This window comes from Ceratotherium simum, chromosome 15, assembly GCF_057802395.1.
Source record: "Ceratotherium simum simum isolate JZ-2026a chromosome 15, ASM5780239v1, whole genome shotgun sequence".
In the NCBI taxonomy this organism is placed as follows: Eukaryota; Metazoa; Chordata; class Mammalia; order Perissodactyla; family Rhinocerotidae; genus Ceratotherium; species Ceratotherium simum.
This window is the reverse complement of record NC_141914.1, coordinates 26,881,966-26,896,917: the sequence shown is the minus strand read 5'-3', so window position 1 is coordinate 26,896,917 and position 14,952 is coordinate 26,881,966. Positions and strand designations below refer to the sequence as shown.

The 14,952-nt window shown below is 36.4% G+C and overlaps 1 protein-coding gene across 12 annotated transcripts in view; it reads left to right on the top strand.

Annotated features, from left to right (window-relative positions):
- LRCH3 (leucine rich repeats and calponin homology domain containing 3) overlaps window positions 1–14,952 on the top strand; it is a 104,215-nt gene that overhangs the window by 40,216 nt on the left and 49,047 nt on the right. For all 12 annotated transcript variants that reach the window (XM_087439745.1, XM_004424516.3, XM_087439748.1 and 9 more), the window contains exons 2-6: window positions 3,410–3,554; window positions 5,075–5,201; window positions 7,868–7,973; window positions 13,124–13,260; window positions 14,425–14,534. In XM_087439745.1, coding sequence (XP_087295871.1) covers window positions 3,410–3,554; window positions 5,075–5,201; window positions 7,868–7,973; window positions 13,124–13,260; window positions 14,425–14,534 — 625 coding nt within the window. The remainder of the gene's footprint in view (window positions 1–3,409; window positions 3,555–5,074; window positions 5,202–7,867; window positions 7,974–13,123; window positions 13,261–14,424; window positions 14,535–14,952) is intronic.

The following is a 14,952-nucleotide window of genomic DNA, read 5'->3' as shown; positions in this document are numbered from 1 at the left end:
ATGAGAAGTCAGGATGTGATCCGTCAGGGTTAAGCAGCATGAGGGATTTCGTTGGTAACGGAGGGGAGAGGAGTGGCAGGGTTGAGATTATTACAATGTAAAAGAGTTATGCCAGGAGCAGTTAACACAAGGATTTTGTAGGAGGTGAGGCAGCTGACTGAAATATGTTGAGTGTGATGAGAATTCAGGAGGGCTTCTGCAGCATGAGCTATAAAAATGGTTAAAAGGGATCCCACAATGATTTTCTCATTAGACTTAATCAGAAGGGCAGTGGCAGTAATAGCTGTAAGTCAAGGGGGGATATACCTGTGCCACAGGGTCCAGTTGCTGGCTATAATACCCTATGAGTCGCTGGTAGTCCCTGTGTTTTGGGGTGAGTACCCCAAGGGCATTCCCTTCCTTTTCATATACAAAGAGGAAAAAGAGATAATTGGATTATCAGGTGGGTTCATCAAACTCTCCTTTAAGGCCTTAAAGGCTGTGTCATCCTGTTCTTTCCATAAAATTGGGTCTGGGATGTCATTCTTCAGTAGAACATACAGAGATTTGGCTATAAGAGTGAAATTTGGAATCCAATTTCAGCAGTAACCAACTACCCCAAGAAAACTTCGCAAATGGCACTTAGTTTTGGGTTTTGGGAAACTTAGGACACCATGGAGCCTATCTGGATCTAGGTTTAGCTCTTGTTCTGATATCAGACGCCCTAAATATCGAACCTGGGTTTGGGCAAACTGCAGTTTCTCCTTGGTGACTTCATATCCCTGTAAGGCTAAAAACTTTAGCAAGTGGGTGCTGTCTTCCTGTGAGGAGACTTGGGAGGAAGAGCAAAGAAATAAATCATCCCTGTATTGCAACAAATTAGAACCCCCAGGGAACTTTATATCATCTCGATCAGCCTTCAGCATTTGTGGGAAATAAGAAAAGCTCTCAGTAAAACCCTTGGGCATTACTGTTTAGGTGAATTGTTTTCCTTCCCAAGTGAAGGCAAAAAAGTATTGACTGTCTTTATCAACTGGTAATAAAGGACACACTACATAAATGAGTTACTGTAACGAATTTGCTTTCAGTGGGAATGGGATGTAGGGAATGGATGTTGGTAGGGTATGAGGGTTAGGAACAACAGGGTGTTGAGGGGTAACAACGTAGTTTATTGCTCAGAGGTCCTGGACAAACCCACCCTTGGTTCTTGAGTTTTCTCGCAGGTACAATAGGAGTATAATAGAGACTAGTACAGGGATAATGAGGCCTTGATCCTTGTAATCCTCTATGATAGACTTTATACCTTGAAGAGCTTCTTTACTTATAGGGTGTTAATTAATTCTGGGGAGAGGTTTTGAGGGATTTATTTGAATATTGTTGAGAGGTACGCTTTGAATTTTACCAATATCAGTTGACGACTTTGCCCATAAGGAGGGTGGGAGCTGATTCAGTAGCAACAAATGATCAGAGTTTCCAGAATCAGCTCTAGTACTTCTGGAGATGGAGCAAATAGAAGATGTCAAAGCGTCATTTAATTCACCTGATTGGCTGTTTTGATGGCTACTGTCAAGTTCTAGAATTATTTCCCCCTTTCAGGAGAAAGAAATTCCAGCATGATACTTTTCCAAGAAGTCTCGGCCTAATAAATGGATTGGGGCAAAGGAACTAAGGAGAATAGAGTGTGTGTCTCTCAAAGGGCCTAAACAAAAGAGAATAGTTTCTGAGACAGAAACCTTTTGAGGTTTATTAGAGATCCCCACTGTTGGAACTGTTTTAGTACTCCGAGGCAGGGGCTGCTTCATAGCAGTGGGGTTGAGCACCAAGAGTGTGGCTCTGCTGTCAGTTAGGACAGAAAGAGATTCGTCTCCAATCTGGAGAAATGTTTCTCCTTTCAGGTTAAGAGGGAGGATTGGGAAGAGCCCCTGTAGTTCCACGGAGTCCTGTCATTGAGAATTTGAAGGACGTTGGTAACAATCTCTTTTCCAATGTCCTGGCTTTTTACAATAACAGCAGAAACTAGGAGGTTTTTGGTTTCATTTAGGGGCCTTCATTTGCTGGAGTTGAAGATTAAATTTTTAGCGGTCTTTCTTTGAGGTGACTCATCTAGGGTACGAGAGAGTTGATTTGCCAGATTAACTAAATCTGGAGTGGATAATTTCCTGCTCCATTCTGGTCCTTTTTACTAGAAGGGAGAGGTCCCAGTTCAGCCCATTAATAAACACAGAGTTAACATCTGAAGGAAGATCAGAATTTTCTTTAAAAACAATCTGCAGGCTGGCCTGGTAGCGTAGTGGTTAAGTTCATGTGCTCTGCCTTGGCGGCCTAGGGTTCACAGGTTTGGATCCCGGGCGCAGACCTATGCACCACTTATCAAGCCATGCTGTGGCAGGCGTCCCACATATAAAGGAGAGGAAGATGGGCACAGATGTTAGCTCAGGGCTAATCTTCCTGACCAAAAAAAAAAAATAAAAATAAAATGAAAAGAATCTGAAGTCAATTGTAATAGTCATAAACAGGTTCATAAGATTTTTGTGCACAAGGCTGAATTTTGTTCCAATCAGCAGGCTTTGCAAAAGTCCTAGGAATTGCCTAATGAAGTTGCCTAGTGATTGCCCAAGTCTGATCATACAACTAGTCAGCAGGTTGGTCTCCTCATTGTAATTCTAGATATCTTTCAGGATTTTCCCTCCCAACTCCAATTTAATGAGGTTTCTGTTAATTAATTTAATTTTTATAAGTTCATAGGGAAGGCAAGATAAATGTTTGATTTTTCCCCTTACTTTGTCAGTTTACAATGTAATGAATTGATTCTCTATCATCTTTCTTGGGGAGAGGCGGAGGTCTCATTATAAACTTACATAATTCAATATATGTGATAGATTTCAATCCATTGCGATTTTTATCTTTATTGAAGCTCAAATCGTCTCGTCTTTGGCCAGTGGGAGCAAAGATGGCTCCTGAGTCCTTTTGACATGACCCTTATAATCTTGGGTAAAGACGGGACAGTATTTTTTTGTTTTGTTTTGCTTTGCTTTTGTAAAAACCTCAGAATGTCATCTCTGCTTTTGGGAAGGTAGATTTTAGGGATCTGTTTGTTTCCTAGGATATTTGATACTTAGTATGATCTTTGACATAATTCATAGGCAGATATGCCTTAGAATTTGTGTTACTTGCAAAGAATAATAGTTTTATTTTTTAGTATATGTGGAAACTCAAAAGAAATCAGCATTTCCCGGCAACAGGTGTAGAGGCATATGTAAAAATGGTTTATTCAATCAATCAATAAATATTTGAATGTTTAGTCTGGACCAGTCTCCACAATAGGAACTCTTGGGAATTCAAACAATCATGAAACCTGCTTATTTATTTAACATTTCAATAAAATAAGTTCCAAGGATTGGTTTTAAGCTTAATTTATTTTTTCTTTCAGATCTGTCACGAAATCGCCTTTCAGAAATTCCCATTGAAGCATGTCACTTCGTTTCTCTTGAGAATCTCAATTTATACCAAAATTGTATTCGGTATATACCAGAGGCGATTCTAAACCTACAAGCTCTGACGTACTTGAATATTAGGTAAGGATTTTTTTAGAAGTTTTTATTTTATGTGGTCTTTTCAATTTTCTCTTCCCTTTCACTAAAATTTACATTATCTGTTTATATTAGCAGTATCTATACATGTTCTTAGGCTAAATTACCTGTATTTCCTATGTCCCTCTAGTTTCTCCCTTTGTCTTTGACTTTGCAATAATTAACAAACTCTGATAGCCATTAGCCTAATAGGCTTGCAGCAGTCTTGTAGCAATGGTTCTCAAATTACATTTTCAAGTAAGTTTCATCAAATGAGAAGAGATCTGAAATTACTTTGTTTGGTTCTTGCCATTATATATTTTTGTATATTAAGTTCTGAATGTATAAATGCATTTATTCAACTGATCAGCTCCATCTTTGCAATTTTATAAGAATTTTTTTCTTTTATTTTATTATAAAAGTTATGCATGTTCATTGGAGAAAATGAGCAAATGTAGAAAAATATAAAGGAAATTCGTCAAAATGTTGTATCTGAGTTATATAATTGTAGGTGATCTTTTTCTTTTTTTCCAGGCTTTTAGTCAAATTTTTAAATGTTTTTCCTCTTGTCATGAAATATCCTTTGGAAATATTTTTATATGTAATCATTTTATTGTACAATTTATATGCTTCTAAAACTCATTTTCCCTCTCAGATATTTGTGTTCTTTCAATTTTTTGCCATGATAAACATAATACTAGTAGAGAATTTTGTATGTAAATGTTTATTTTTCTCTTTTTTTAAGATAAATGTCTAGGAGTAGAACTATTATTAGATTAGAAAATTTTTAAAGCTCCTTATCTATGTAAATTAAATCAGCAAAAGAGCTTGAAACTGGAGGGCAATTTATCCTAAAGATTAAGAGGTTAAATCTACATAAGTAAAATTTTAACTTATTTTTTTTCTAATGATAGATCTGTTTTATTTTACTTTTAGTTCTGATTTACATGTTTTTGTATAAATAAAAGATTCCTTACCTATACTTCAGTTGATAAAATATATTTGAAATCATAACCTGTCACTTGTTTTCTGTAGAACTATATTTGGATCATTTATGTACATTTGGCTTTAATACTGTAATGATTAGGGAAGTCGATTACAAACACTTATAAAAATAACTCTTCTTTGGAAGGAGGAGGACGATGATAGCTATCTACCCTATTTTTAAATCTTTTTTTTTTTTTTTAAATAAATTTAGCTTGAATAAGATATGTTGTTTATATAGCACTTCATTATTTACAAAGGAGTTTTATGGTGCAAGAGCCCTGTAAGAAAGGTAGAGGAGGTATTAGGATCCTCAGTTTACAGATGAGGAATCTGTGTAAGATACAGATGAGTTAAATGCTGTGCCTAAAACCACAGAGCTGACAAGTGAGGAAATGAAGGCTAGAATTCAAATCCAATATCCTGTTTGTTCCTTGTAAGACTTATATATTTGTTGTTTTACTGGGTATAGAATGGGAAAGATGCAAATTTTTTTCTTGAGTGGTGGGCTCTGACTCCTCTTTTTCTACTTATCCGTTTAGTCGGAACCAGCTGTCAACATTGCCAGTACACTTGTGTAATTTACCATTGAAAGTCTTAATTGCCAGTAATAACAAATTAGTTTCACTCCCAGAAGAAATTGGACATCTCAGACATTTAACGGAACTTGTAAGTTAACATTTTATTTTTTGATTGTCTCACATGTATGTACTATAACCGTATCATCCCATCCTCTTTTATATGGTAAAGACCCGTTATTAAGGTGTTATTTTCAAGTATCAATAATGAAGTCTTACTGATGGATCAGTACTCAAGTGCTTTGGCACATGATTAAGAAAGAACTGAAAGTACAAGTCTAATAGGCCCACATGGAATGGGAAAAGGTTATTAGAATTAGGTTCTAACCAATATTAGGTGATTTCTGTTATTAAACTTTTGAGATATAAGTTAATAATGCATTTGAATTTTTCAAATTAAATTTTAATAACATCAATATTTTGATTTTTGATTAGTTCCTATAGGGGAATGGACACTATAAAAGTCAGGCTTATTTTTTTGCCTGACATGCTATCTTTAGAACCTATCTCCCACTCTTAAAGTAAGCTGTTCTTAACTGCCTTATATTTTCTAAGAAGCCTAATTTTCACCTACCACTCCTTGTTACTCTTGAGTACTTATGTTCTGGGCATGGGAGTAAGACTTCTCATTTAATCCCCACAATAACATTATGAATTGGGTACTATAATTATCATCATATTACAGCTGAGGAAACTAGCACTCAGATAGGTTAAGTAATTTGCCCAAGGTTCCATAACCGAAGTAGAATTTGAAACCAGTCTACCTTAACTCCAAAGCCGTTTCATATTTCTAAAATGGTCAAATACAATTATATCTATTGAGATTTGGGCGTATAGTTCCATGTAGATTTATTAACAAAGAGGGGCGTCATAAACAAAAAATAAATACACGTATACTCTAATTGGACCACATATTAACTCACTTTTTTTTTCAGGTGGATTATGAATATAAAAGATCACATGTAAAAATTCACAAATATATTAAATCTGGAGTCTAGATCCTAGACCACTGTTTATTTAGAGCCAAGAAAATCTAGGAAATAAAGTCCAAAATGTATGTTTATTGGCATTTCTTCAGAACTTGGGTTAATAACATGAACTAGAGGTAAATTATACTCGTGATTCAAACTCTGGTTTTCAAGTTATTTAAACTTTCTGTTTCTACTTATTGAATCCTAAATACTTAAAAGATAGATATGTCTCACAGAAGGTGCTTTTAGCCTTCTACAAAAGAGGTGAATTGATACCCTCAGTCATACAAACAGCTGTGGCAAAGTAAGGATTTGTCATCCTAAAGCTCTTGATTCCCACTTAATGGTCTTTCTGCAACATCCTTATTGCTTCTTTCCTTTTTTTCCCTTCATATTTTGGTGAAAGTAAGCTGTTGTCTTTCAACATATACGTTTTCTGAGAGAAATATTATAGATTGCTATTATCTTCGGGCTAAAGCTAAATGTTCCTATCCTTTCAACTTCTTTTAGAACCCTTGTAACTTTGATGCCTAGAGCATTGGACTAAGAAGTCTAGCTTCTGATTCTACTTCAGTCATTAAGTGGTAGGAAAAGTAAAAACAGTATTATTTTCTCTAAGAATATTTTGGGAAAATTTAAAAATAATGTTTGAAGCTTATTGAAGTTTTTGGTAAATGGTCTTGTCTAATAGTCGATTAATATTTTCTTTTTACTCACATATTGGAGGAGTTTTAATTGTTAATGTGGCATCTTGGAGCTTTTATTAACCTATGCAGCTTCCTGTTGCTACACATGAGTTTACAAATTATTCTGGCTGGTCTCAGAATTATAGAATTCTGAATTTATCGATCTTGGAACCTGTAGTCAGTCTCTTTTGAGAACCAGTGGGATCAAGCTATTTACGAAGATACCAGAAGTTCTACCTAATATGCTTATTGGAATCAGGTTGATCAGATGCTAATAGAGCAGTATCTATTTTTTCCATAGCCTTTGAGTTATGTGTACTTTATTATTTTTCCCTCAACATTCAGTTTGATAAAGAATAATTTGAATCATCTTCATTGTATTTTTATTTTACGTTTTTGAACAGTTGAACTGGTATTTTGAAAATAGGATTTGCTTTCAAATAATTTAATTGTTATAATTTTTATCATTGTTTTGTTTTTTCTTCTAGTTTCATTAGATCAATATAAAGTAAAAATATTGTCCTAAGTAGATCTGTTTTTATACTTTTTTCTGTTTTACCTTTTTATCAACGTTTTTATTTGATCTGATATTCTAGGCCTCCTATCCACATCTTAAGTCTTTTTTTTTTTTTTTAAAGATTTTATTTATTTTTCCCCCAAAGCCCCAGTACATAGCTGTCTGCCATAGCTGCACATCCTTCCAGTTGCTGTATGTGGGACGCGGCCTCAGCATGGCCGGAGGAGCGGTGCCTCGGTGCGCACCCGGGATCCGAACCCGGGCCGCCGGCAGCGGAGAGCACGCACTTAACCACTAAGCCACGGGGCCGGCCCTCACATCTTAAGTCTTTTAATGTTAGTTCTGCGCACAAAATTAATGTAGATCTATATAAAATGTATAGAATCAGTTAAAAGCCTATAAGCTTTTAAAATTAAATGCTAGTACAAACTGTGGAATTATTCTTGGGCACAGCATCATAATTTTTTTTACAACTAGGAGGGACTGTGGGTATTACCTTATCCAACCTCATTTTACAGATAGGTTAAAGCAGGCAAATTTATAATATTAGAACAATTCTTTACTTTGTATCTTTTTGAAATAGGATGTGAGCTGCAACGAAATTCAAACAGTACCTTCCCAAATTGGTAATTTGGAAGCTTTGAGAGACCTTAATGTAAGGAGAAATCACTTAGTACGTTTGCCTGAAGGTAAGAAACTGTGAAATAATAATAACTGCTTTATTAGTATTTGTCTTTTTATATTGAAGATCTCTCAGACTGGGCACAAGATAAAAATGTATGAGTTACAGCCAATGTTTGAGATGTAATGATTTGTTCAATATATGTTATCTGTTCCACTGTGGATTTTAAAAGTTAGACTCTTCAGTGAAAAGCTCCAGTAATTATTGACCAGTGAGTGTGTTTTTAGATCTTGTCAACTGATATAATTGGTAACTCAGGTTAGGATCACTGGAAGTTTCAGTAAGCATAACTACTTGGGAGAACTATAACATTTTTGTTAAGGGGATAGTTTATTTATTTATTTATTTATTTATTTATTTTTTTAAAGATTTTATTTATTTTATTTTTTCCCCCCAAAACCCCAGCAGATAGTTGCATGTCATAGCTGCACATCCTTCTAGTTGCTGTATGTGGGACTCGGCCTCAGGATGGACGGAGAAGTGGTGCCTCGATGCGCACCCGGGATCCGAACCCGGGCCACCAGCATTGCAGCGCACGCACTTAACCACCAAGCCACAGGGCCGGCCAGGGGATAGTTTAGTATAATGAAAAACATTCCTGCAGTTAGCACTGACTTAAAAATGGCCTTGACTTGAACTTAATAACTTTATCCTTCACTGGCTGGAAATGTTCAGATGGAGGCTAATTAACTGGTTGTGTGGAGGTGATGTGTAGAGTGAATAATGAGTGGAGTGAGAGACTGCTCCAGGAGACTGATTATCTTAGGCTGACTGTAAGCTCTGCTGTATGTATTTGAGTGATAAAAATGATTAAACAAATGAATTAAGTATAATTTATCAGTCTTTCAAAAATCCAAATGCATGAAAGAAAAACCTATAAAGGAAGTGAAAATGGGGAGAACCATTATTTTATTAGATCAGAATATATATTTCTTTAATTTTATTATGGAAATGTATTTAAAGGAGAGCAGGTAATCACCCAGCTACAGCAGGCATCAGCTCATGGCAGCTCTTGTTTCGTCTGTACTCCCATCCACTTTCCCTTACTCTGTCCACTAAATTAACTTGTAACAACTTCCAGAAATTCATCTGTAAACATTTCAGAATGTTTATTAATTATTTCAAGGACAATTAATCTTGAGAGGGTGTTTTCATGACAGTGATTCTCTAGGTTCTTCTACAAAACATGACTTCCAGTGTACAATAAATATTGAATTAACTAATGATACTTTTGCTTCAGTGTAGAATCCAGATGTTTACACCAGTTTGATCCAGTATGATATTTAGTTCTAACATACTAGTGTAGCTTTGACATTTTGGATCCCAAGTAAGCGTCTCAGAAAGTGACATTTCCAGTCCACTTTTATACACTTAGTGCAACCACACTTCCTAAAATCCTGCATTTCTTTCTTCTCAGGCTTGTCCAGTAACCTTTACATCTTTTATCTTCAGAGCATTTCTCATTTCCTCCTAGTTCTGCCTTCTACCACCTCAGGAATGTGCATGAAGGCCCTCAGCAGAACTGACCAAAATCATGACAGTAGGACCTTATAACCCAAAATTTCTATCTAGGATTACCCCTCTACTCAGGGTCCACCTACTGTGGTTGATCTTTAAAGGTTTACTAATGTAATAATACTGACTTAATATGAAATCAATTAATGAAAACATTGGGGTTTTGGTGAAAATGAAAATTCAGGGTTTCAGATGACAATTTCAATCTAATAGTTTTATCACCTAATTTATTTCTGTATCTTATTTTGAATGCGTTATTACCAAGAAAAATTGAGTCACACAAATAGTTTCAAATGGTTTTTTATCAGCTTATTTTGTAATCTCAGCATAGTCAGTTAAACTGAGATGGCAGGAAAGCTGTATTCGAACAGCCACACAAGTTGGTATGGAAGTTCACGTTCATTAATTGGTTGTCTCTAACATATTACGATTTGGTCAATAAGATATTACGTCTTTTGTTATATTGCTGTTTTGATTTTAAATTAATTTCAATTTTTATCAAATCATATATTACAACATTCAAAAGGTCAAATAGTATTGAAAAGCTTAAAATAAATAATAGCATTCCCCTGCCTCAGCCGTGCCCCCTCCCCAGTTTCAATAGCCAGAAGCATCTACCTTCATTTCCTTTGACTCTTTCCACTGGTATTTGCTGACATGTTTCTAAATGATATGCTTTTACAGCTATTGCTGGATTTATCAACTTTGACACTTTATGTCAGCTTCTTGTTATGGTAGATGAGGATTTAACTTCCTTACACTGTTGCCATCATACCTTCACTTCCTTCCTCCCATTTTCCCAGTCTAGTTTATGACAACTTTTTTTTTTTTTTGTGAGGAAGATCAGCCCTGAGCTAACATCTGCCGATCCTCCTCTTTTTGCTGAGGAATACCTGCCCTGGGCTAACATCCATGCTCATCTTCCTCTACTGTATATGGGACGCCGCCACAGCATGGCCTGACAAGCGGTGTGTCAGTGCGCGCCCGGGATCCGAACCGGCGAACCCCGGGCCGCCACAGTGTAGCACGAACACTTAACCACTTGAGCCACCTGGCCGGCCCCTTATCACAACTTTTGATTAAATTATCATTAATTGTTTACATTGTTCTAGCTACATAAATAACGTTCCCTGCCAATGCAAGTGATATACTCTGATTTCATTTTCTTGCTGATACATCTTGTTTTTGTTGTTGTTTTTCTAGAGTTAATAATTTCTCTCTTTTTTTTAATTTGCTTCGTTTTTTTCTGTACCTGTGACTAATTCCTCCCTCTTTTTCCAGCAGCCTTATTAGTCAAACCAATCAGATTACCTATCTTTTTTTCCCCCCTGCAAATCTCCCTCATTGAGCCTTTTTTCCTTCTCTTCCAGTCTAGGCTGGTGGTTCTCTGTTACTGCTGTCTGGCTGTCTTTCTTCTGTGTTGAATACTCTTTTTTTTTTTTTTTTTGTGAGGAAGATCAGCCCTGAGCTAACATCCATGCTAAAGAAAGATCGGCTCAGAGCTAACATCTATTGCCAATCCTCCCCCTTTTTTTTTCCCCAAAACCCCAGTAGATAGTTGTATGTCATAGTTGCACATCCTTCTAGTTGCTGTACGTGGGACGTGGCCTCAGCATGGCCGGAGAAGCGGTGTGTGGGTGTGCACCCAGGATCCGAACCCCGTGCCACCAGTAGCAGAGTGCTCGCACTTAACCGCTAAGCCACCGGGCCGGCCCTATGTGTTGAATACTCTTATTTCTGGACTCCATGTCTTCTTCTTTCTTACTTTCTTTTTTTTTTTAATTTCAGTTTTATTTAGGTATAATTGACAAATAATTCCTCTTTCCTGCTTTACTCCCTTATTTTGCTGGAGAGCATCTTCTAGTAGGTTCTGGTCATACGACTTCGCTTGAAAAGAAATACCTTTATTCTTTGCTTACCCTTGATTAGTAATTTGTTTGGTTATAGATTCTAGGTTGAAAATTATTTTCTCTCAGGTTTTCGAGTCTTTGTTCACTTTAAGCTTTCACTGTTAAAAATTATTGCTTGAAAATTTGATGCCATTCCTAATTCCAGTCCTTTGTTTGTGACCAGTTTTTCCTCCTCTGGAAGAGTTTAAGATCTCTTTTTTTCTACTGCTTTGAAATTTTATGATGATGTGCCATAGTATGAGTTGTTTTACTTCAGTGTCCTAGGTACTTGGTGAGCCTCTTTCCAAACAAGAGATTCACATCCTTCATTCTGGGAAATTGTCTGATATCTTTTTGATGATTTCCTGTCTTCTGGTTTCTCTGTTCTCTCTTTCTGGAATTTTGTGTATTGGATATTGGACCCCTGTCATTGATCCTATGATTTTTCTCATCTTTTTATTGTTCATTTCTTTGACATTTGGTTTTACCAGGTAGTAAACAGTTGCAACCATTTATGCTCTAACCATTCTTCTGAATTTTTACTTTCTGCCATCATATTTTTCATTTCTAAGAACGCTTGTTAGTCTGAGATTTTTTTTAAAACATCCCTTTCTTGTTTCAGTAATTCAGTATCTTATGTTAGTTCTTTTTTTTTTTTTTTTTTAATTTATTTATCTTTTTCCCCCAAAGCCCCAGTAGATAGTTGTATGTCATAGTTGCACAGCCTTCTAGTTGCTGTACGTGGGACGCGGCCTCAGCATGGGCAGAGAAGCGGTGCGTCGGTGCGCACCCGGGATCTGAACCTGGGCCGCCAGCAGCGGAGCTCGCACACTTAACCGCTAAGCCATGGGGCTGGCCCTCTTATGTTAGTTATAGTTTTTCAAAGTTTTCTTCTGTTTCCTATATATTACCTGTTTCTTCTGAGTTCCTTTTTTCGACTGGTTTGTGTATTTTGATTTCCGTCTTACATGCTAGAGGCTTTTCTAAAGGTCTGCGGATCATATACTGTCTGTCTAGAGCTGATTAGAAGTTCCAGATATACTGGGCAGGAATTGTATAATGGTAATTAAGCAGCAAGCTGGGTATTTTGGAGGGAAAACTGCCATGTCAGTGTCTAAAAGCCTTTTGTATGGGACTATATTGTTTCTCCAGAGAGAGATTTCATTTCTTCAGCATTGTTGTGTATATTCCTAACTACTGGCGTTCAAGAGCTGGGGATGGTTGGGGTTGAGTAGGAAAGTGTGGACCTCTTGCCATTAAGTGTGTGGACTTTCACTTAAATCCTCCATCTTCAGCTGGCAGCTCATCCTGACTTTTCATTGTGCCTGGGGACCCTGACTTCAGGGCTTTTCCATTCCATTTCACTAGAGAATAACTGGTTGACTCCTGTGGTGATGGGAGAGGGGTGGTGCCCCAACTGCGTGAGTTGGGGTTTGGGACCCAGGCATCTAACTGGTTCTTTATACAGACTATCGTCTCATCTCTGTTAGCCCACCTTCCTGTGGTATCAGGCCTCCAGGTTCTGAGACTTCTGTAGTTCTGTGAGAGATCAAACAGCTTGCTCTTCATTAGTATTCCTGTCCGTAAGCAACTAGATTTCATTTTATACCAATTTGCTGTATCAGTTAATCACTAAGAAAGAATAGAGGTAAATACTTATGTTAAATCTACTATATTTTTCTAGAAGCTCCTGTACAAATTGTCTAGTTTTGAAATATCATTAATTGTTCATTTCCGTCTTATCTCCCTGCAGAGCTGGCAGAGTTGCCTTTGATACGGTTAGACTTCTCCTGCAATAAAATCACGACGATCCCCGTTTGTTATCGGAACCTCAGGCACCTACAGATCATCACCCTTGATAACAATCCACTACAGTCTCCTCCCGCACAGGTAATCCATAGCCGATGTGGAGTAGGTTGTGACCAAGGATGAGATTTAGAACTTAAGTTAGATGCATTTATCTTGCTGTTGAAAATTAAGTTCTTTTAAAATAAATTTACACACACTATGTATTCTTTAGAAGCCTTGAATAAACGGGATGGAAGATGGGTAATGTTTCCAGAAGTGTTTTTCCTTTCACTAAGTTGACTTTTTTTAAGTTGAGGGATTCTTCCTTAAAGTTTTTTCTAATAAAATTTGAGTTAATTTCTTTCTAGTAAAACTTGAATGTAGACAATGTAAGTGCTAGCCACAAAAACACTCAGCTTTCAGAACTAAAGGTTATCAGTGCATTTTGTCTGACCATTGTTTTTGTACCTTCCTATTTTCTAAAATCTTAAGTACCTCATTTAGTCAGTTTGGTCATTTGTTTATCAGTGACTGGAATGAAACTATTTAATAATAAAGTAATTATAAGGTAGCTTTACCTATAGATTTGAGACATCCTACAATCTAAAACATTTTTACCAGCCCGCCTTTTTCACTGTAGCTTTTTTTACTTTGCAGTTGATTGATGGTCTTATACAAGCCTCTGTCTAGCAACTATAAAAATTTTTTGAGTAAACTTCATAACTATAGAAGGGTCTCATAATCCTAAAGAATTTGTGTTTTGACTTCTGGGACAGAAGTCAACGGGTAAAAACAAATATATATATATAACTTTAATATTTAATCATTTCCTACTTTTCTCTAAAACAGAAAGTAGGATTGAAAACATAATTGTACATGGTTTTTGGATTCCTAAAAGCAAAAGTTGCCAGTATTATCTATGGGGGAGCAATGCTTTAAATCCCTGACTATGCCTGACTAATCAGTGGGATAAGTTTCCTTGGTAGTCTAACAGTGTTTGTAATCATAAATTATTTTATATGTTACTGAAATTTATTAATAACTACAAACAAAGACCTATATTTTTATCACTTAAACACCTAAAATAAAAAATAATATAATTTGTTATAACAGTATTAGATTTTTAATATTACTGTATGTACTTTATGATAGAAATGCCTTCTATTTCCAATATACATTAAGTAAAAAGCTGATTGTGATAAAAAAGGGACACATATATTGCAGATGAGTAGTAATTTGGTTGCATTTATATGTTACTTTCTTTAGATATGTATAAAAGGCAAAATCCACATATTTAAATACCTGAACATACAAGCTTGTAAGATTGCTCCAGATCTGCCAGATTATGATAGGAGACCCTTGGGTTTTGGCTCCTGGTGAGTATGTTCTATTTTTTATCCTCTGTCTCACGGGAAATCAAATAAACTGGACCCTTAAATCTGCCTGAATGTTTGATTAAAGGGAAGTAACCTATTTTGACACTGTTTTACTCAGAATGCTTCTTTTAAGTAAAAAGTTGATTACATAGATGTGACAAAGTGTAGTTCTAAGTCAGCGTTTCTCAAATACCTCAGCACTGTTGGTATTTTGGATCAGATAATTCTTTGTTGTTGTGAGGAGCTGTCCTGTGCATTGGAAGATGTTTAGCAGCAACCCCGGCATCTGTAGCACCCTCCCAGCGTGACAAACAAAAATGTCTCCGGACATTGCTAGGTATCCCCTGGGGGGTCCCCAGTTGAAAATCACCAGTCTGAGTGACCTGAATACAAACCATGGCTCTACTATTAACCAGCT